The 23,923-nt window shown below is 48.3% G+C and overlaps 1 protein-coding gene across 1 annotated transcript in view; it reads right to left on the reverse strand.

Annotated features, from left to right (window-relative positions):
- Vps35l (VPS35 endosomal protein sorting factor like) overlaps nt 1–23,923 on the reverse strand; it is a 103,609-nt gene that overhangs the window by 56,172 nt on the left and 23,514 nt on the right. The window contains exons 9-16 of the mRNA XM_032892802.1: nt 21,555–21,614; nt 14,909–15,005; nt 13,989–14,036; nt 12,682–12,775; nt 8,243–8,320; nt 7,722–7,844; nt 2,081–2,127; nt 588–699 (exon numbers count right to left, since the gene is read on the reverse strand). Of these exons, the coding sequence (XP_032748693.1) occupies nt 588–699; nt 2,081–2,127; nt 7,722–7,844; nt 8,243–8,320; nt 12,682–12,775; nt 13,989–14,036; nt 14,909–15,005; nt 21,555–21,614 (659 nt within the window). The remainder of the gene's footprint in view (nt 1–587; nt 700–2,080; nt 2,128–7,721; nt 7,845–8,242; nt 8,321–12,681; nt 12,776–13,988; nt 14,037–14,908; nt 15,006–21,554; nt 21,615–23,923) is intronic.

Genomic DNA, 23,923 nt, shown 5'->3' on the forward strand with positions numbered 1-23,923 from the left:
GTAGCTGTCTCTGGACACAAGAGGGGATCAGATCCCATTATGGATGGTCGTGACCCACCATGTGGTTGCTGGAGATTGAACTCAGGACCTCTGGAAGAGCCTTGGTTTTTGTGACAAGGTCTCTCATTAGCACTTGGACATTACCAATTAGGTTGGCTGACTGGCCAGTGGTCTGTCTGTCTCTACCTGCCCAGCACTGGGATGACAGGCACACGCTATCACTCCAGGCTTTTATACAGGCATCAAATTCAGGTCCTCAATCAAGCTTGTACAAGTATTTAACTGACTGTAGCCCTCATAGTCCAAAAGCAAATGCATTTAAAAGACATGTGACCGAAGTCCTTCCTAAGTACTCCTCAGTGAGTATTCACAGCTCTGCGCTCAAGCCCCCACACAGCATTTACCCACAGCACTGACACAGCATGAATGACCCCAAATCTCAGCCATCTTCCATCGTGTCCTTTGGAAACCGAGCTTTCACTGTCTCTTTAGGCCCGCACTGCCCCCACCCCCGTCTCTACCCTCCGAGGCAATCAGACAGGCACTGTCTGTCTCTCCTCCTGTTAGGCAGTAAGTCCAGAGCCTACCTTGGGGAAGCCAGACTCGTCACACTCTTTAATCATGGCGATAAAGTCCATAGACCTGGTGGCAATGAACTCAGCCCTGAAAGCTGACATCACGGAGTTCAGGAGCAAAGCACTGCAAGACACAGACACCAATCACTCAAAGCTTCCTCAGATGCAAGTCTCTTATTTATTTATTTACTTCTGTTTGTACAGTGAGAGCAAGTCTTTCTCTGTAGCCTAGGCTGGCATTGAACCTACAGACTTCCCATTTCTACACCTCAAATTCTGGGATTACAGATAAGTGTCACCAGACCTGGCTTGCAAGACACATTTAATGCTAGGAAGTATACTTCCAAGAAGGGTGACTGACAGCTTTTAATGGAAGGTTAGAAAGAAAAAACAATCAAAGCAGCAGACATTGCAAAGGGCAGCCTCTGAGGCTGCCACAGACCCACTGATTGTTGGAATTTGACAATGTTTGAATTAACTAGATGGACGGACAGGAGGTCAGCTACAGTCTGACCCACTTAAGTAGAAGTGAGCCTTCAAGAGGCTGCTGTACTAACAAAACTCAATATTCAATAACAACTTAGGCCGTTGCTACAAATATGTATGTACCTTTTATAAAAGGAATTTCTAATGAAAAGAGACCTTTGAATTTTTGGTACTTGAGGCAGAACAAAACCCACTCAAGGATGTATACATACGTATCTGCCACCAAAAGAGTAGCAAAAGAGAATCTCGTATACCCAGGAGGTAGGAGGACCAAGTACATCCTGTTCCTACCACTTACCACAGCCCCATAAGGAAAAGGCTAATAGTATCACCCCCATTTTGTGGAAGGGGAAGACTGAGGCACAGGGCTGTCAGGTGAGTGGCCCAAGATCACAAAGCTAAGATGGAATGGAGCTGAAGACTGAGACCAGGCAATTCGACTCCATTGTTCTGAACCTCCACACAGGTTCACCTGTCTCCCTGCCAGCTCTCGCCCACATTAGGGGCAGAAGGTCAAAAGCATGAACAGAAAGAAGCAAGTGATGGCTGAGGAGACAGCTCAATTGGCAAAGTGCTTACTGCACATATGAGGAGCTGGGTTCAAATTTCCAGCACCTCTATAAAGACCTGGGTGTGGTGGTGCACACCTGCAGCCCCACTGCTGGGCAGGCAGAGGCAGTGAGATACCTGGGGCTTGATGGCCAGTCAGGCTAATGGAATCAGTGAGCTACACGTTCATGAGAGACCCAGCTCCAAAAAATAAGGTGGAGAGCAACAGGGAAAGACACCTAACATTGGCGTCTGTGCGTGCACTTAAGACACACGCACACATGTCCACACATGTCCACACACACACACAGAGGCAGGCAGGCATACACATATACACATGCACACACACACACACAGGCATGCATACTCGTACAGACATACACACGTACACACACACACACACACACATGCATATGCAGCCACTAACTCCAACTTCAAGCCCGTGCCTTAGGAGTCTTTAAAGTACTTACTTGTTCCCTAGTTTCTTACACCTTTCCATCATCTCCATCAGCAAAGCCTAGAAGTTTAAGAGGGAAGCATCAGCATGGCGGATTCAATTCATTTTCGAGGCATTAAAGGGATGGATAAAGAACCGGGGCTGGGCATCAGGTGCGTCCAGGGTCAGGACCAGCCGCTCCAGCCACCAAAGTGGAGACAGATTCGGCTGAGATGTGTCTGCCCACACTCACAGAGGACATAGGTGGCATCATCCTACCCATACGGTCACTACAGAACAATGGGCAAGACAAGGGTGGAAAGTTCCTAAGTTTGTATGACACTTCTACCTGTTTGTCAAAGGGCCTGTGGCCTGCTCAGTAATTCAGTCAAAGAGCAATCGACAAACACCAGGCCACAGCCCAGTGCCCACTAGTCATAGAACAACAGCTTGCTGTTGTGTTCTCACCTCTCCCACCATTTCACAGAAGAGAAACTGAGGCATGGCACAACAACAGATTTTAGTCACGGTCACACTGCCAGCAATCAGGGCCAGCAGCGACCCCAAATGAGCCGGCATCAAAGAGTACATTCTTTGCCACGTGTCCTTTCCTAAGTTCCAAGAGTGTCCTTCCCGCTGAAAGGGAATGGTTTACTCCTGGGTACTAATGGCTTTGGAGCTATCTAAGACAATGACGTGTCTTCAAAAGTGTCCTGGGTTTTATGTTTTGTTTTGAAAATAATCGATGCATGAAGTGGCCTCTAGGGCAGTGGTCTGGGAACAGTTTTGTATACAGAGAAGGTCAAGCCTAGGACAGAAGGGTTAATGTTAGCCTTCTAGACACTGAGCGCTTGACCGGAGACTCACTGAGCCTCGGGTGTTAGAAAACTTTCCTCTCTTCTGCATGCTTTGTCATTGAACTGGAGGCCTGGAAAACAGCAAACCCTGCACACACAGGCTATGCCAGACAAGGCAAGGGCTTGCTCTAAGGAGTAGAAATGAGGTTTGACCCTGAAGTCAAAATAACTGCCTGGGCATTTTTAGGATCCCTTTTTAAATTTTGGGCTGTGTCCCACATCAAACTAGATCCTGTTGTGGACTAATCATGTGGCCCCATCTCTAATTCCAATGAGACCTTAAGCAGGAAGTGGTGGCTCTTTGGGGAAGGACTAAGGTTAACTGAGGTCATCAGGGTCGGACTCCATCCAAAAGGATTAGCATCCTTATGAAGGAAGGTAGGGAGAGCAGGGAGGTGTGTGCATATAGGAAAGGACACAGGAAGATGCAGCCATTTGCACACAGAGGAGGGAGGCCTCGCCAGAGACCAGCTGCAGCATCTCGACCTTGCTTGGCCTTCAAGGCCCCCAGAACATCAAAGGCAGCAAAGACCTGTTGCTCAGGTCTCCCAGTCTGTGTTCCCCTGCTGGAGGGCGGGAGTTATCTAACAGATATTCCACCAAGCTATGGCAGCCTCACTCTGATTTTCCTTGTAGACTTGGTCATGTGATCCATTTCTAGCCACTGAGACAGGCTGGGAAGCATTCTAAGGACTTCAAGAGGAAAAAAAAACAAATCATGATGTAAGGGTTAGAGAGGCTGCAGACACCTCGCTCCTAGGAGGAAACTGCAGAACAGAAGGACAGACGGAGGTTGCCTGGCCCAGAATGCCTTGCTGTTGAAGGATATATGGAACTATGATTTGTCAGTCAGGCCCGTTGACTACCTGTTCCTCACAGCCAGAAGCATCCCGACTGTTGCTAAGAGGCTGTCTCAATGGTTTCCTGACCCACTGCTACATGAAAAGTTACCCTTGATGACTAACACTAAGTGCAGTCTCAGAAAGGTTGGGAAAGGAACCTTCTATACAACTGTGATACTCCACAGCATACAAACACTCATTCAAAACCAACCAAAGGAGTACGACTGAAGGAGTAAAGGTAACACATTGACCAATGTCTGGGGTACAGGGGAGAAGGCAGGGAGGATGGCAGGCTTGTATAGTCTTACCACAGTGTCTATACCCACTGAGCCCATCTCGCCGGACCTATATTTTTTAACATTTTCAAGATAGGATCTTGTTATGTAGCGTAGGCTAGCCTCAACCTCAGATTCACTATGTAGCCCTGACTGGCCTCAAACTTGAGGTAACCCTCCTGCCTTAACCTCCAACAACTGAGATTATAGTTATATGTCACCCTGCCTGTCCTATGTTTTACAATGTTTAAGGAGTAATTTCCAGAAAGCAGACTAGAATAAACAGTTCCTTGGGTCAGTCTATCAGGAGACTCCTAGAAGAGACAAGTTCAAAGACACCTGTTGGTTTCAGAGTTGGTACCACACTGCTGGCCTCCTTTCAGTTGTGTGATATCTAAGCTGTGGCCACCTCCATTGTAAAGCCAAGATGGTAAGAGCATACACAGAATTTGGATAATTGAACCAGAGCGATCCCCAGACATGGCGCGAGGTGCGCCTCAACAAAGCCATCGATATATGACAGGCTCAAAGACTTCCCTTTGTCTGTGACTCAGCTGCCTACTCCACAAGGTCACACAGCCTTCCACGCACCTCCAGAAATGACTGATGGTCACGGAGCTCCCTGAGAGTTCACTGGGTAATGAGGGGAACGTGTGCTGCAAGGCCAAGGGAGGGAAAGGCTTCAGAAAAGTGACACACGTAAGAAGATCTCATGCAAACACAGGGTGGTGGGGAAGAATATAAACCCAACAGGGTAGGAATGGGCCTGAGACAGAACACTGACAATTTACAGATGGCAGGATTTTAGGTGGCTACTTTCTCTCACAATTCTGCATGTTGACTAGACTAGCACACTTATCCATCCCCCTTCTTGTCTGTCACAGCTATCAACAGCCCTCCCCTCCCTAACTCAAGCTTACCACCTGCCACTCCTCAGAGCACTGCTCTCTTCAGACTATCTTCTTTCCAAATCCCCCAGGGTTCCCTGTTTTCAGGATGTGGCTTTAATCACCTCTGCAGCTGGACCCAGCCTGACCCTGACACTGCAGCCCCCTCTTCTCAAGTACTGTGGGACCCTTACCATGCACGTGTCTACCAATTAGCATGGCCCCCTCCCTGCTAGTCCCCTGTTCTTCAGTAAAGTTCAGGTCTCCATTTATTTCCACAAGGCCTTCCAGGACCACCTACAACAATGAAAGCCACTAACATCATAGTCCCAACCATAATCCTTAGATAAAGGTATGCCTATTTTGCAGATGCCAAAACTGAGGTGGATGGAGTCATCAACCCAAGGCACAACAGACCCACTGTCCACCTCCCAGGGCCAGCCCTTGGGCTGCACTTCCTTCTGTCCTACAAGCTACACTATGAGACTCAGGAGGGACCCTGCGACTCTTTAAGAATCACAGCTGAAGTTGGGCCCAGGCCTTCCCCCCTTACTCCCTCCTCCAAATACACGGCAACACAGTTCCTCAGGGGATTTTTTTCCCATCACCTGCAGCGAGTTGTGTATAATGTGCCTTTTCTGTGCATGGTGTGCCTGAAGTGAAGTGGCAATCTTTTACTGACTACAATCTCATTTTAGCTATAGAAAGGAAGGAAAGTCTTGCCTTCAAACGATAATAGGAAAAGCCTTCCAGATAATCACCTTTTCTTACACTTTAAATTTCTGTCATCACTGTCATTACCATCATCACTGTCATCATCACTATCATTGAGACAGGGTCCTCCTATGTACCCCAGGCTAGCCTCAAACTTATGATCCTCCTGCCTCACTTCCCAAACGTTGGCTTAACTGTCCTGCCACAGCACATCTGGCTGAGAATTTCTATTCCTGTTTGCAATGTATACATCGGGTGCTTGCAGCTACAGTCCCACCGCACCTGCCTGAGCTGTGTACCAGACTTGACAACACCCTATTTGGAGGCTCAGCTAAAGACACACAGCTCTGGCCTCCTCTTGCCTCATTTCCAGCTATCCAACAGCTCTTAGCACCAAACACTGTCACATGGTCCCTTCAACTCCACCTTCCAAACTGACATCAGTTCATCTACTATTGGAAATAATTAACTTTTTTTAACAAGATACTGCAAGTCCCTTCCCTAAGTGCCCCGAGAACACAGTTTATCATTATTTAGGTGACCTAATTTTTCAGTCACTTCTACTGCATGATAATTTCCTAGGTGGTTCTCCCCACCCCCACCCCCAAAAGTTCTATTCCCAGCCTCTGTCTCCTCTGAGATTCCTGATGTTTCAAATAAAAGCCAGGGCGCCTATGACACCCACCTTGCTTTTTTCTTTTTTTTAATCATCTGATTTTGCCTTTTATTAAAATAAGAAAAAAAGTGATCTCATTTCAACGCATCAATCCTGCTCATAGGAGTTTCAGTCACTCAGAGGAAGGCTGAGGGGCTGTTTCCACAGTTGAGTTTGTGGCACCTTTTTTACCCAGGAGGTGACCACATGCGGTTGCTAAGGACACACACATCACCCTGCAGCTCTTCAAATTCCTTCCCTTTAGACTATGCAGACAGTGGCACATGCTGTAATTTCTGCACTTGGGAGACCGAGGCAGGAGGATCATGAGCTCCAGGCCAGCCTGGGTTTCCAGCAAGACCCCAACTGAACATAAGGATGTATGTAGGACACCCAACTCACACAGGAAAAGCACTGTACTGGTTTAGTCCAGATACAAACTAGAAAACAGAAATTGTCACAGATAAAGGCACCATGCTCTCAGAACATAGGAGCAAGGCAGCCAACATCCACTGCCCCATGACATGGTCACAGAGCTGAGGGCAGACCCAATCATGCCAACATCAAAGCCCTCACTTTGACATTAGGCTACTCCATGGCTTACGACCCACACAGTAATTGAGTAGAACTACTGTTTCTGCTCAGCTATGTAAGAGAACAGCCTCATGTCAATACACACAGACCCTCATAACCAAGGCCCTGCTGCCTACCTCCGACTTTGTACCATTACAAACCTAAGTGTTCAGGGCTAGATGCTCACTGTTACTTCTCCAAGATCAACCCCCAAGAGAGGTACTGTTCAGGCAGATGTTCTTTTTGCTCAAATGCCTTGGCTGCGGTTGGGAGACAGGCCCCAGCCTCCAAACCACTCTGCTCCCTGTTTTATAGCAAGCTACCTTTCACTTTCAAGCACGGAAAGGGAGGCCAGGAGAGCTTCCTCTGTCACAGTAATTTCAGCATGCACTGGGGATCACCTGTTGGCAGTTTGACTCCTGAGAGAAGGTCACTCGGAAGAGGAAGGAGGGGAGAGGAAGGAAGAGATGGAGGGAAGGAAAAAGGAGCACTGTATAAGCAAGGAGGAAAGGTCTAGCTGCCCTTTCGTGAAGTAGGACACCGCCACCTGCTACACAGACCTTACTGAACTAAGAAACACGGACGGGCAGAGAAAGGTAAATGAAGAAGTGAGAAGCCTCTCCTGCCCTGGAGGCTTTCAAAGGTTTCTCTCTGGTCATCAACTTCCAGCCATAGGAATGCAGCCTCTCTGAGCAGCTCCTTTCCTCCCAGTCTCAGGAAATGATATAATCTAGAGAGGCAATCAGCAGAGAATCAGCCACAGGGCAACTGGCACGACAGTTGGAAAGGCCCCTGGAAATATTACAGAGGTGTCACACTAAGGGGAAAGGAAGCCAGCCTTGCTCCCCGGCAGTGACCCTGACTGGCCTTACCTCAGGAGCATGGTAGGAGACACACTGGAAGATCCAGCCCATGGCAGGCGAGTACAGAGGGAGATAGGACAGCAGCTCCACACCCTGGGCCACCAGCTGGTTCTGGACAGTGTCTCCATGAATCTACAGGAGACCAAAGGGACATCAGAAAGGAGTCACATCATACAAGGCAGGCTGGCTTAGAAGTGGACATGAGGGTAACAGCCTGCTTTCTCAGCTGAATTTAAAAACAAAACAAAATGCACAGCAAGTTTCCCATGCTGCCCAGCTGAGCAGTTTATAGAGTGTGCTGCACAGGCAGAAGAAACCCAGGAAATGGATCAGCAGATGCCAGGAAGTAAGGCCAATTGGCTGGATGCATTTCCTGCTCACATGTGTGGTAACTCTCCCCCCAACACAAGGTAAAGACCCCTGCAGATGCCAGTGTCCTTTTGCACATCTGGCTGGCTGCAAGGATCCTCAGCCTGGTGAATCTGTTCATGGAACGGTTAGCTCAGTGAGCTGCGGTGGCGCTCTCCTACCTGTTTAAATGTAAGCAGGAAGTCAAAGAAGTTCCTAGTGAGGCTCTCCTTGAGGTGCGGGGCCACCTCCATCCCCACCTGTAAGTAAATCAAGTGACACCATCCTTACATCGAAGAGCCAGTGGCAAGGAGGACACTGCTCGTGGTGTCTTCTTCCTTCCCACCCAGGTTCTCACTAGGTTCTCACTGGCCTTGCACCCAACCATACCCCTGCCCCAGTCTCTCAAGAGCTGGGCTTACAAGTGTGTGCCACACACCCATAGCACAAGTTTGATATCAGAAAACAAGGGAGCTGGAATATAGTTCAGGGTAGGGTGTTTGCCTAGCATGTATAGGACCCTAGTACCACAGCATCATGCACACGCACACGCACACACGCACACACGCACACACACACACACAGAGGCACACACACACAGAGGCACACACACACAGAGGCACACACACAGAGGCACACACACAGAGGCACACACACACGGGCACACACACACACACACACAGGGACACACACAGGCACACACACAGAAGCACAGACACAGACACTTAGGGGAGAAGCCTACACCATTCTGCTGATCTGTTTCCCCACTCAATAAACAAGTATTCATTTTATAAGAAAAACCGCAGAAGCTATTTTTAATGGGAAAGAGGCATTTGTGATCATCTTTGAGTTTCCCAAGAGCAATGAGTATATTCCTGAACAAACCACCCAGAGAACAAATCAATACAGCACAATGGAAGGCTGCTCCCGGGATGGCGAAAACACCATTCTCTTCATTTCAAACACACAAGACAATCAACACTTGTGGATATGTTTATTAGATGAAGCGAGGAGGACGAAGGGGGAAGGAGTGGTGTGGCAGTGGTCCTGGGTTCAACTCCTAGCATCTTCCTGAAGCCCTAGAGCTTATGCTGTAAAAGACAGTCAGCTTCTACAGCACTGCTAAAAGCAATGCAGACTTGTTCTCTGCCAGCCGGGCAGTCATGGGGAAAGACTTTTAAATGAGTTTCACACAGCTCTAATACGACGAGTACAAAGAACACAAACGTCATCATCTGTCAGGAGACAGCTCAGTAGGAAAGCGTGCCTGCCACCAAAACGAGCAATCTGAGTACATCCCTGGAGCCCAAATGGTGGAGAGAAATCAGACCCAAGGCACGCCTACACACACTAGTGAAAATAATAATTATTTGTTACAGCCATCGTCCAGGGCAGCATGACACCATACAGCTTTAATCTCAGCACTCAGGACGCAGGGGCAGACGGGTCTCTGAGTTCCTGGCCAGCCTGGTCTACATCGGGAATTCTAGGCCAGCCAAGGCCACATGGTGATTATTGGCTCCAGGATTCAGTATTTTAAAAAAAGCCTGAGTTTTAAAGTTTGAAGCAAGACACATAAGGCAAAGAGGAGAGTGCTTTTTTCAATACAACGGAAAATTTTTAAATTTTTTAGCTAAAAAGAACTCCCTTTTGGGGAGTCAGAGCACTGAAGTTGGAAGGTAAGTGAAGGCATCCACCACACCAGGGAACAAGCATTTGAATACATAATGTCTCCAGCACCAGGTTCCCCTTCTCAGACTCAGGTCCAAACTGCTGCCCAACCTCACGAGACTTCCTACAGGAAGCTGTTATCTGGGCTTCTCCAACAGGGACCGAGTTCTCCCAGTCACCAGGTCCCAGTGGTTACAATAAGCATGCTGTTCTAGGGGTATCAACCACCCTTTAGGCAGAACTGTGAGACTCACCACATTCTCAGAGCAGCTCGAAGGCTGGGTATTTCAAAGGACAACCACCAATTCCATTGTCTTCCCTTCTACTTAATAAGTACCTTAGGTGACAGGGAAGGCTGGCCCAGTGGGCAGGCAGTGGAGAGGAGCTGAGGAGAGATTCCTCAACCTTTCCCCTACAAACAACTTTCAGGCTCACCCACTCGTTGCTTTTGTTTCCTTTCTATCTCTTCTAATCAAGCCAAAGCAGCAACTTGGAAGTCAGCCTCACAGCAGGTTCTCCCAGCATCCCTCACTCTTACCACTTACAGGGCCCTCCTGGCAGGCTCACCCTGAACTCTTCAGCCCAGGGACTGGACTGTTCTTCCCTATATAATCCAACCATTTGGGTTCCCCACTCTCTTTGAACCTTTGGACCTCCTGGCTGCTGCACCTAGCTCCCTTCTCTCCCCTCCCCCTTCCGGCCTTCTCCCACCCAGCACAGCTCTGGGTCATGTCCACTCCGGACTCTCCCAGATGTCCCTGCCTCTGGCTGTGCTCTCCCACACAGAACAAGAAGCCCTTTCCAGAGAGAGTCATGTCCCTTCCTTTCCTTTATTTTATTTTTCATTCACTCTCATTTTCAGACATCTTTCTATCAGTTACTTCTCTTAATACCTGAGAAGACAATGCAAAGAAGAAAGAACAATCTTCACTCAGCTTCAGAATGTTCACTCGAGGGTCACGTGATCCCATGTGTGAGGACCGGACACCGTGTGAGTGGGAGTGTGTGATGGAGGGAGGCTCCCACACATGAGAGGAGGAGAAAGAGGAGTGGAAAAAAGAAGGAACCAGGGTAAGACACAGCTCCCAGAGTGCACAATGGCCTATTCCCTCCAACAAGCCCCACCTCTGTTTTTACCACCTCCGAGGGCCACCATCATAGAATGCATCCACCCGTGACTAATTCATGCCTCGGGTTAGAGCCCCAGTAATCTAATCGTCTCTAGAAAAACCTTCATAGATACACTCAGATGTGTGCTTCACTGATCTGAGACATCTCTCAATAAAAGCAAGACTAACTACCACACGAGCCAAGAGTCTGAAGGAGGTTCCTGCCACTTTCAGCCACAAACATCCTTACAGATGTGCACCCCCAACCCCAGGACTGAACCCAGGATCTTGCACCTGCCAGCACTCTGCCAAGTCAGCCCTGGATTCTTTCTATCAAAACACTTAACAATGCTCAAAGAGGACTTGTCTTCTACAGCTCCTGTATAGATGACATGATGTTTCCAATACAGTAACGCTTCCTCGGCCTCTTGGGGCAGGGTTTTCCTCAGTCTCACCACTACACTTTACCTGCAAGGAGCACTATCCATCCCCTGCTCACATGGCCTGCTTCCGACCTCAGTTCTGTAAGGAGCATTTGTCTCTTTGATGGCTGCTCTTTCGTAAGTAGATGCCTCAACCTTAGTTTGATTTTATTTTCCAACAGAAGCCAACTGAATGGAAAGAATTTGCCAGAATTATTGCGGTGAAAGGCAAGAGTGCAAATATGAAAACAAGGGTGTCCTTGGGTGTCTCACCGGGGAAGTGGTGCTCTGCACACAGGAGACAGTGCTTTGGGCACAGGAAGCCATCCTCAAGCTCTGACGCAGGATTGTCAATAGACTCCAAAGGTTAGCTCTGGGATTTCTGGGAACCCACCTGGATTCCGAGCAGAAAAGCACCCTGTACCTCACCTGTTACAGAGGAGGAACAGGTACCCGGAGGCACCTTTCTCTTCCCTGGGAACGTGTCCTCCATGACAGGAGTCTGCGCTGACTCCAAGGAGTGCCTGCCAGGTGCTCTGGTGACTCCTGGTCACAGAGCTCTCCTCACTTACACGCACAGAAGCAGAGTGAAGACCCTGGTTTACGAATGAGTAGCACGACTCCTGCACAAGGCTCCATCTGTGGTTCTGTTCTCAAGGGAGGCTGTGACTTAGCAGAGGCGAGAAGCCCTCATTGAAGGTGCACAAGGCTGACAGGGCAAGGGCAGAAGACCCACTATCTGGGAGGCCTTCGAGAGCAGAAGCCATGTGTGGCTCCGTGGGATGCATTCTTCAGAAACCAACAGCTAAATGAGATAAAGGCACCAAGCTGCACCTCTTCAGAGTGAGGCTAAGGAGGACCAATTGTCTCCCATCCAGCACAGCAGCCTAGGCCTGTGTCAGGTCACAGGGACGCTCTCCCTCCCAGGCCCTGCGCAGCTCACATGCAGCCCAACTCTTTTTAACAAGATGAAGACAAGCAGGCACACAGCCATAGAGACAGAGACAGAGTCATAGACAGACAGACACAGACACACACACACACACACACACACACACACACACACACACACACACACACACGCACACACGCACGCACCCCTCTCTCTCCACACAAAATAAAGCCAAAGAATCTGACACAGGGAAAAGCCTGTCTCAAGGGACTAAAAGGAGCCTGGAGCCTCCTCCTCAGCTGGAACTGAGAAAATTAATCCAGAAAACCAGCTCACTTGGGTAAAGATGACCTTAGACGTCCCCTAATTAGAACTGTGGTAAGTTGGTCTACTTCAAAATTAACTTCTACACACAGCCCTGCAGCTCTCGGCTCTGTGGAAGAGCTGTGTCCTACAGCTAGCAGCTAACCGAGTGCTGGAGGAGGGGCCCTAGGGAGGCAGGAGCCGTGCAGGGGAGCTCAGCATACCCGACACAGGTAGGCCCGGGCGTACACGGACACGAGTGGGTCCCCAATCCCTCTGATCATGCAGGTTAGTCGGGGCAGGCACTCTGAAATCCCCCTGTGGGAGAGAGGAGTGCAGTGTTACATTCTCCCTGTTCCTCGTTTCCGTGATACGGCCGTATTATCCTAAACGTTGAGGAGGAAAACACAACTAAGAACAAATCAAGGTCAAAGTTTCAGTTTGCCAAGGCAGTGTGACCACTTTTTCTCTGTGGATACAATTTACTAAGGCATATATATATATATATATATATATATATATATATATATATATCCCTGTCTGAGGTCAGAATTATTATGAATTTATTTCTCTGATGTGTTTGACACAGGGTCTTAACTACACAGCCTACACTGGCCTCAAACTCTCAATCCTCCTGTCCTAGCAGTGGGGTTGCAGGATGTGCGACCTACCTACCCAGCCACACTTTACTTATTTTAACAGTTTTATCCCCAACCTGGCTTTCCATCAACTGCTAGCCCCCTGATCTATCTGGGTCTACGTGGAACACTGGCCCTGGTTCAGTATCCTGTGTCCTATCTCTTTCTACCACCTCAGCCACCCCCAAACTCATTAAGGTGACCTAGGATTCACTTCTGTGACATGGGTCCTTCCCTCTTAGACATGATCCTTGCCCATCTGGGGAGGCAAAGATACCTATTTCTTTAGCACCTATAAACCATGCCAGTCACCCCTAGCTCCATATTAAATAATGTGGGAGGTCCTTCCTCAAGCTCTGAGAATGGCTCTCAGGATCACATCTCTGAGAAACCACAACAGTTTGCTGCCTGGGCCCCAGGAGCCAGGGCTCCTGCTCCCTCATCATCTTCACCATCATAACCAACAGTGGCAGCCCGCACAGCACGGTGCCGGCCAGGTCTGCTCTCGTGCCTCCCAGTGCCGTGTGCATGGTTCGGGGCCCCCATGAACCCATTAGATCCTTGTTCGGGAGAGAGGACTAAGGCTCAGCGTAGGAATAACTTACTGGAAACTCACAAGGCCGAATGCAGGTGGAACTGACCTCCTGTGAGCTCCACACTGCCTCACCCCCACGTTCGACCTTTCCCTCTCTGTTCGTTAGATTGGGATGAAACTGCCATCTGCATTTTACCAAGTTTCCACACGATGCGTGGGGAAAATACACAGATGATGAGCATAGGGTCACACACAAACAGTACATCACTACTGTCACACTGCCATTGCGTGCGCCTGCCTGTGCACATGTGTATGAGCTCTGCAGAATTCTACAGATCCAGGTGAAGAAAGGCCTTACGTTTTGGAGAGGAATTTGTTACACTTCAGGATGGATGCTTCCACGTAACTATGGAAGCGCTCCGTTAAGGAAGACATGTTCCCGATGGCCTGTGCACTGCCAGACAAAGGCGATGTCAAAAGGGAAACAAAAACACTTAGGTAAGTTTTAGGCACAATGAGGCCATGATGGCCTCTGGCAATGGAAAGAACTGAGTCAGAGGCTGCCGCATTCTCTACAGGGTTCTCCAAGCTCTGCCCTTCCATTTAAAGTTTAAGTTTTGGAAAATTTAAGTTTTGGAAAATGCTGCCTGTTGGTTCATGGCTCTGTGTTGAAATTTAAAACAAGTTTTAAGTCTCTAGATCAAAGCCCAAAGGGCATGTGGCCCTGAGATGACTAAGATGCTGTGTGTGTAGGTCAGAGTCTCCATGCTTCCGTACTAGGTACCAGTGCAGAGGAGCAGGACCTGCACCCTCGAGGTGGCTCATCAGGATGCAAGACGGAGAAGCAAGAGTTCGGCTCCCAGCATCCTCAGGGTGGCTCACAACCACCTGTAAACTCAGCTCCAGGAGATCCAATACCTCTGGCTTCCAAAGTTGTGTGCATACACACACACACACACACACACACACACACACACACACACACACACACACACACACACACACAGAGTTAAATCTTTTTTGAAACAAGGCACCTTAATAGAGATAAATATAAATGTTCTTCAAAGGAACGAAAGTGTTCTTCATGCATTGTAACCCAAGTGACAAACAAGAGACCCAACAGGAAGGAATGAGATCCCAAGCAAGAATCTCTCTAGTGTAGCTGTCGGCCACAACAGAAGCAGGTTTCACCAGGAACTTTAGGGCAGCCCAACCAATGGCTGCTGTCACCAGCACTACTCTTCCTCCCATCACTAAAACAGGACAAGAAAAGGATACAATCTCGGAATGAGTTCCCGGATGGAAGCGATCTTGAAAAACCAGTTCAGGCATGTCTCCTTGGCTGTATCATTCACGTTCTCTGGAGAGAAATGATCTGCAACGAAAAAGAGTCAATGTTGCTTCCCACTCTGGCTTTTTTTTTTTTTTAAGTCTAACTATGTAGCCTTAGCTGCCTTGGAACTCACAGAAATCTGCTTGCCTCAAGCACTGGGGTTAAAGGCGTGTGCCACCCCAACTGGCCTGTTCCTGGATCCTTAATGCTGCTGCAAGTCCAGGGCAGCAAATGAGGAAGAAGAGTCCCTCCAGGCCTTACTGAAATAGCGACAGGAATCACACCAGCGCGCGCACACGCTGGAAGACCCCAGCACTGTGCAGTGTGTTTCAGCAACATTAGCTGGATCATATACCCACACAGTAACTCTCTATCTACCTCCAGAGTTGGGAGGACAGAGAAGTTTAGTGACCTGTGCAGGACACACAGGAAGCTGACTGGAAGCCGACTGGAGCATGAATATAAGCCAGGGCAGCCCAGCTCCACAGCCCGCGTTCTTTGCCACCATATGTTGCTGACAGAGTTCCTTGATGTGGGGAGCAGTCACTGTAGCAACAGCTGATGGACCACGGATGCATCTAGCACCTGGTCTCACAACAGGAAATGTCAACAGCACTTTTACCACAAAGAGCCAAGGCTGACGGTAAGTTGAGGCCTGAGCCTGAGCCAAGCAGCCACCTCAACCCTGCTCCAACACTCCAGGCCCCTGTGGTCACACTGCCAGCTTATCCCAGTATCTGCTCCTTTTCTCTTTAATAATAATAATAGAATAATAGAACCCTGGTTTCTGAGCTGGCCACTCAGCCATTCTTGCAGCTAGGTAACATCATCTGACTGAGTTTGGACCCCAGAACACAAACAAAAGTGCGATTTCCGTGAGGCCTCTTTAAGAGGGGTATTTATCCCCCTTGCCCCACCTGCCTGACAGGAGAACAGATACAAAAGCTGGAGTCTCTGCAGCTACGCTGACCCAGGCCCACACCAAAGGCCAGAATCGAGATCCTTGGCCAGCTCTACCTTCCTTGGTGGCATTCAATGGTCCGGCTCTGCAGCCAGGCCTAATCTTGATATACATAGTCTTTGTTATCAATAACATAAAGTCACCCTCACAGTTTCAGACATGGCATACATTTTCATAAAGAGTAGAAGGTTAAGACAGGAGGATTGCAAGCTCAGGGATACATAGCAAGACCCTGACACAAAAAGAAAAGGCTGAAATCTTACAGCTCATTGAAAAACACAGACACTTATATACACACAGAGACACATACATATAAGTATACACATACAGAGACATACACGCAGACACATATATACACATACACACAGACACATACATACACACAGCAACACACAAACACACATGCATACATACAAAGGTACACATATACACACAAGATACGCAATACATATATACGCATTTACATACACATGCACAAGAGACACCTAAAACATATATACACATGTACATACATATATATGCATGAGACACACATACATATACACACATGTGCATGCATGTACAGAGACACATACATACATGCACACACACAAGGCATATATACACATAAAAACATACATGTACACACAAGTGCATACACACACATACAGCAATCTCATACAATGACAGAGACTACTTCCAGGTCAAGAGAGAATTAAGATATAGACCGTGTTATACAAGACTTTAACACAGCATAGAAAACTAAACAATACTAAATAAAAGACTCTTACACTTCATGTGTCCACCAGAAAGGCCTTTAGAAGCCAACTACAGACAGTGTATAAGCTTTCAGACAGTGCACAGGGCACTGCCCTCGGGAAGCTTACCAGTGGTGGAGACAACTAACAGGAAACAGTAAGACACCAGGTAAATAAACCTGGAAAGACAGAAGGCTAGGCAGAGGAACGGACAGGCATGCGTGCAGAGGGTGGAGGACTAGATGAAGGAATCGGGGAAGACAGGTAGTGCCTGAACTACAACCTGAGTCACAGGGGAGCCGCCATGCTTGCATAGGAAGGCAATGTAATCTAGACAGAAACCAAAGGCAGAGGCCCTGAGAGCAGCCTGTGGTGAGCTTCAGGGAGGAGCAGCCTGCTCAGTGGCCGGGCGGGGCACAGAGGGAGCCTCCAAGGGCTTTCCTAAGTGCAGAGGCCATGCCCTGAAGGCTCTGGGCAGGGGAGGGGCACAGCGTGGATGACGTACTTCATATGTTAACACTGCACTGCGGCTGCAACATGGGGAAGGGATCCAGGATTTGGAAATTAATCCAGAAGAGTGCTCCACATAACAGAGGGGGTTTTCCCCCCATGCTTTTTTTTTCTTTTAAGTACTTTATTTTTTAACTCAACTTTTGCAGACTTAAGTACTTTATTTTTCTACTCTGAACTTTTGCAGATGTTTAGAAGAGACCAATTAGTCTAATTTTCTTTCATTGCCATAAAAAGTCCATGCCATCCCAATGTGGCTCAAGTCATCTCTGGGGACAATCCAAAGATGATGGGGTTGCCGAAATGAGGCAAGATCCACAATACAGTCAAGTGCTAGGATGTCTCCCAACTACGGAACAAAATAACAACATTCAGGGTATCTGACTTCATTATATATATATTGGATTAAGAAGGGAGAGGGGGACAATGAGATGGCTCAGTGGGTAAAGAGGCTTGCTGCCAAGCCTGATGACCTGAGTCCAATCCCTGGGTCTCACACAGTGGAAGGAGAAAACTGCTTCCCAGAAGTTGTCCTGTAACCTTTCACAGGCTTGCTGCTGTGGTGCGAGAGGAGGAGTTAGACTGAGTCTTTAATAGGCAGACAGACAGGGAGAGGGGCTATAACTAAGTAATAAACATGGTGAGCTTCCAAGATGGCTGGCTTCTGCCCCGCCCTCCTGTCAAAAGCCTCACAACACAGAGCAAAGGCCTTGAGAATTACCTGTCTTGCCAGCAGGTTCCCCACTGGTGGGCTAGCTCAGTAAGTTCAGCGGACATGTTTACACAACAGTTGTATAACTTTCCTCAAACTGACCAGCCTTACATTAGTGGAAGACCACTCTTCAAGGACTTTAAAACCCAGGCCTCAAGGAGCGGCTGGGCCTCAGCCTCCTGCGGCCGTGTGCTTTGCAGAGGACCATTCTCTCTGTGCTCCTGTTATGCTTCCTCACTTCCGTCTTCAACAGCTGACTGTCTGCTCCTGTCTGTTGAGTTTCCTCTGCTGCTACCTGCCATCTCGACATCTTCCCTGCCATCGAATTGATGACTGACAGTAACAGTAGCACACGTGTGCCCCGTCTCCTTCACATAATAAATAAATGTTAAAAATTTTTGAAGAAATATGGGGAGGGGTAACTGCACATAGTGACATACACCTTTCCTCTTCAATTTTTCCTTTTCTTCTCTGTCCTCTTCTCCCTACTCCTTTTCTTCACCCTGTAGTTCAAGCTAGCTCAGAATCCATGATCCTCCAGAGTGCTGGGATTACAGGTGTGGGCCACCAGGCACGGACTGGTGTATACTTGGCATAACCCACAGAGATCTTAGCATTCTCCAAACTCACGAGAACTAGCCCACAGTTGGAACTCCTGAGGGCAAAGAGCTCAAGAATTAGCTTCTCCAGTCTGGGAACTGACTCAGATGGAAAGAATGAGTGCAAATGTCACCAGCTCCTCCCCCACATAACTCTTCAGGCAGAATTCTGCAGAGGAACTTCAAAGCTTTCCTCCTCATTTCAGTTAAGAGTCACTCCTCAGTCCCCTGACAACTGTGGACAGAGTCTGTCCTCTCCCTTCTGGGCTCTCAGTACCAGAGAAAAGCATCAAGGAAAGATTTTAAGGGAAAGGGAAAATATAATGACAAAATCAATTGCAAGAAAACAAAAACCTGGGCTAGCCTGGGCAACATAGCAAACCTGCTCCAAAACAAAATCAAAACAGACCCTGAACTGTAGTGCTCACAGCTAAAGTAAAATATTCAATTTAAAACTGCTAACTACTATTTTCAAATGAGGAAAACACCCTTTGCTGTTGTATTTGAGTTTGGGTAAGACCAATTAGTGATTTTTTTTCTTATTTGGCCCTACACACTGTTTAGGAAAATGGCTGAGGTAAACAGAAAGTCAAATGACCCTGAGGATCAGGCAGGCCATACCAACAAACTTGTTTATTTTGAGACAAGGTCCTCATAAGTTAGACCAGATTAGCCTACATCCTGCCTTAGTCTGGAGTTCCGGGACTACAGGTGGCATCACTAGTCAAACTTCTTCCAAAAGTTCACCCTTCATAAGCAACTGCATATGAACCAATATAAGAACCAGAAAGGTGTGGGCCACACCTGTGATCCCAGTACTTGGGAGGTGAAGCACAAAACTCAGAAATTCAAGGTCATCCTCAGCTAGAGGGACTTTAAGCAATCCTGGGCTACATGAGACCACGTCTCAAAAAGCAACCAACAAGGAAATGGAATTAAACTTATCTATTCTATTTGTGTGTCTGTGTGTGCACGGGCGCTGTGAAAATCTGAAGAGGTCAGAAGAGGGTATCAGATACCCTCAAACTACAGTCTACAGATGGCTGTGAGTCCCCGTGTGGGCGCTGAGTAACAAATCTGGGTCCTCTGCAAGTGTTCTTGACAGTTGACCCATTTCTCCAAATGCCCACCAAAAAGGATTTTAAAGCCATGCTAGTCAGGCAGGAGAGACAGCCCAGCTGTGAAGAGAACTTGCTGCTCCTGTGAAGGACTCCAATTGTTTCCGGCACCTACAGGAAACAGCACACTCTACCCAGGAGTCCAGCTCCAGCAGATCCATCCTTCTTCAGGCCTCGAAGGGCTTCAGGCTCATAAGTAGCGCACAGAAATACATGCATTTTAAAAACATCCATTGTTACTAAAGAAAACATACAAGTTTAATTCTGGCAGTCGGCTGAGGTGATGCCCATGAGTCACATGCTGAGCGTACATTCAATAAATAAATGTGGATTTCCCAGATCCCCGGCCAGCAGAGATCATTTTCCCACAGGGCCGGCCTCTGCACGCCTTTCTAAGCTCCTACACTTACCAGAAAGAGACACTAAAACCTTGAGTACAGGCGAGGGGTGGGTCAGAGGCTGAAGAGGTACAGCTAACTACACTAACGGGCTGAGGCCCGGTTCATCCAGAGTACCATCTTAACCCGCGACCAGTCTAAGAAGTTACGAGTGGCTTATACGGCTTTCGATGTGCATTAAGTCTTACACTCCAGTGTCTTTTGTCATTTCTTTTCTTTCTTTCCCCTTTCTGCAGTGCCGGGGATGAAGGCTTGCACATGTTATGTAAGCACTCTACGGCTGAGCTACATCCTCAGCCCTTGGGGTTTACAGACAGGATTTTACTATGTAGCCCAAGCTAACTTTGAACTCACAATCCTTCTCTCAGTCTCCTGAGTGCTGGGACATGCTGAATTCCAGGCATGTTCCTCCACAACTAGTGTCTTTTCTTTTTATATTCAAAGCTCATTTAGGTTTGCCAGCCACATCTCAAGTACTCAAGAGCAACATGGGGCTGGTGGCCACTGGACCAGACAGTGCAGGCATAGCTCTGACCCGGCTGCACTGGGCTTGCCCTTCTATGGTGAGACAGGGGAGCTCCGAGGGCTCACACAGACCTAAGGCTGTGTACAGCAGTGTTTCCTTCTGAGGAATGTTCACGTCAAAGAGTTTGAAGGAGATGGATGGGTAAATGGACAGGTGGGTATATGGATGGATGGTTGGTGGGAAGGCAGAAGGGGGCAGAACAGGAGGATTAGGAGGGCAGGTGAACGGATTGGGGGGGGTGAGTGGATGGAGGGATGGGTAGAGGATGGCTGGGAGGGGAGACGGATGATATCTGGGTGGATAGAAAAGGAGGGCCAGAGAGGAGAAAGAGAAGGAAGGAAGAGAGAAAAGGGAGTAGGGTAGGGAAGAAGGAAGGAACAAGCCAAAATATGGGTCACTGCCACTATCGCTGTCTCCTGGTCCCCCAGCAAGAACTGCTGCCAGGAGCAGGGAGAGGGAGGAAATGACAGCCCGGGCTGCTGCTGCAGCTCGTGTGAGGAAAGGAAGCTGCAGCTGAAGATGCTGCATCTGAACGCATCGTCACGACTGCTCAAGTGACAACACACGTCCATCATCCACCTGTCCCATTAGAACCCCCTGGGAATTTAAAATTGATTGGCAATGAATTTAATGCCAGCAATATTTATGTATAGGCTGAGGAGCTGGGGCATCTGCGACTATTGATTTATCGGACATCCTCTCATACATACGCTGTTTTTACTTAAGCAATTTGCTTCTTGGAAAGAAAGGCCCACATGAAACAGGAGCACTGAGTAGTAGCAGTGGAGACGCTGGTGTGCAGCCAGGTCTCACTCCACCCTTTCCCCGTTCTCTGCGTTCTAATGACTTCCCTGCTTGCAGACCTTCTGATGGCTTTGGATGACTGAGACAATCAGACTTCAAACACGTTTCTTTCAACACATTGAATTAAAACCCTTATCCGTTTTCAATAAATCCTGACTTGATTAAAACCGTCTAACTGTGGTTCTGAGCAGACTGGTGCCAACAAACCCAGGAAGCATGACATTACCTGGCAAGGCACCGCGGCTGTCCACACACATGGAGTAGATGCGCTCATAGACCAGCTTTCCTAGGAGAAGAAGACATATGGTATTGACATCACACACCAGAGGAGCAAACTCTAAATAAATGTTACTAATTAGAGGCAGGAAAAGGCACCTGGCGCAGGCGTTAGCTCGTGAGTGCGTGCTGCCACCTAGTGGTGCACACTTTTAGCGTTGGGATTTTCTTTTCTTTTTCTTTTTAGTGAGAAGGGAAAAAGAGCAGATGGCAGGCTTGCAGGCGCATCCAGGGAGAGGAAGCTAGTTTTCACATGAATTCACAGAGTTTATCTAGGGTAATTAAGTTAAAAAATATTACAGAATGCTGTATCCCTCAAGATGCTGCATCATCTATCATCATATATCATTCTCTGATCTCATGGACTTGACTTCTGCCCACAGCCACTTATTTAAGTCCACTGGGCCGGGCTGGAGCTCGAGTCCAGTGAAGGACACTTTCTGTTGCGTGTACGAGGACACCTCACGCTGCTCTGGCCTTTTCTCTTCTCACTCGGTTGCTGACTGCCTCTAGTAGTGTGGCAGCTGAGAATGCACAGGCCTGGGGCCATCTTCAAGCTTTGAAAGTTAAAGATTTGGGGAACGTGACTAGAATGTGGACTTTGGACAACATTGCTGGAAATCCTTATACGTGCTCAGGTGTGAGAGACACTAATTGTCAGAATATCTAGAAATGGCGACCAATGTCCCCTAAACCAGTACTTCTCAGACCCAGCATGCAGGCAGAGTGCCTGGAGCTCTTGAAGATCACCATCCAATGTGACGTCTCTGTCCATCCCCAGGGGCTCCCACAGCAACGGTCTGCGTGCGGCTAAGATAACTGGGAGTAACCGTAGAGTCCAGGGATGTCACTGTACAGCCAAGCTGAGAAGCCCAGCTTGGAACCCCACCCTCAACATACTCACAAGAATGTGTGTGCATGTGCACACACGCATGCACACACACACACTGCAAGCTCTGGAAGCCTCAGGGAATGGGCTCCAATGCCAGTGTCCCACCCAGCGCCTCTGTCCCTTCTTGTGTTTTCCTAACCCAGGCTCACTCCTTTGCTTCCTATACAAAAGCTTGCCCCTCTCTAGAAACAGCCTTCAGCAAACACAACTGTTCCTTATGCTGCAGCCTCACCCTGTAAGCAGCTGTTAACTATGCCATTTCTGGCCGAATAAGTTGTTTTTCTTTTGTTTAGGTAGTAGACACTGTTTTGAGAAATAATCATCTTAGATTAGACCGAGTTCATTTTGTACGCATGTGTGTGTGGAGGGCTATATGCACGCACTGCCTATCTGTGTGCAACACTGCATATCCGTGTGCAAATGTGAAGGTCAGAGGAGAACGCTGGGTCTCCTCTATGACTCTCTGCCCTTACTCTTTTGAGCTGGGACTCTCATCAGACCTGGAGCGAGGCTGGAAGCCACCATGCCCCACCCATCTTTAATGTGGATCCTGTAGCTCTAAACACAGGACCTCACCTTCATGGAAACCTCTCACTCAGCGAGTGGCTTCCCCAAGCCTTAGCTCTTTTCCTGACTAGTTTCTGACACATCTAAGACATCATGACTGAAAAACCACAGCGGAGACAGTGAAGGTGTTCTGAGCATGAGCCCTGTGCACGGAACTACCCACAATCATTTCCCAAGTCCCCCAACAGCTCTTAGAAAGGAAAAGTGTTCTCTGCTCCTCCCACTCCCATCAGGGAGTTCTCTCCAGAAAGTCTGGGAGAGGGTGTCTTGTAACTTTAATTTTTTCAAAACCTGTATTTAATGATGGTTCTTAAACACTTCAACCTCTCAGCTAGCCCACCACCCACCAGAGGTAATGGAAAAGAAAGGATACAGGGGAAGTGGACCTGTTTAGAAATGGTTCTTTAGAGCAACTCCCGTCTGTGTTGTCTGGAGATCAGCCCTTAGGTTCACCGGTCAGCCCAATCCCCTTGCAAACACTCACGGATAGACCACCAGTCCAGTTTGGTAGTCAGGCTAGCAAACACGAAACAGCAGTGGTAGCACTACCTAGCAGAGGCAGCCAGGTCTTAGCCTCAGCTTGAGTAAGCAGCAGGAGGGATTCGGACCAGCAGGGACATCGGGAGAAGCTCTCAGCTGTGCTTCTCTCAGGGAGGTGAAAATCAGCAAAGATGTAAGGTCAACAAGTATTGCACAGCTAGCCCTACCAGCGAGCCAAGCGCAGCCTCCGCCACTGTCCATCAAGTTCTATTTACTGCCTCCAAACACTTCCTATCCTCCACGGGTCTTGCCTCAACGCCTGTCTTGCTTTAGCACATGTATCTGTCTTTGGCTGACATCACTCTGCCAATCAGTCCGAG

The sequence above is a fragment of the Rattus rattus genome, chromosome 2 (assembly GCF_011064425.1).
Source record: "Rattus rattus isolate New Zealand chromosome 2, Rrattus_CSIRO_v1, whole genome shotgun sequence".
In the NCBI taxonomy this organism is placed as follows: domain Eukaryota; kingdom Metazoa; phylum Chordata; class Mammalia; order Rodentia; family Muridae; genus Rattus; species Rattus rattus.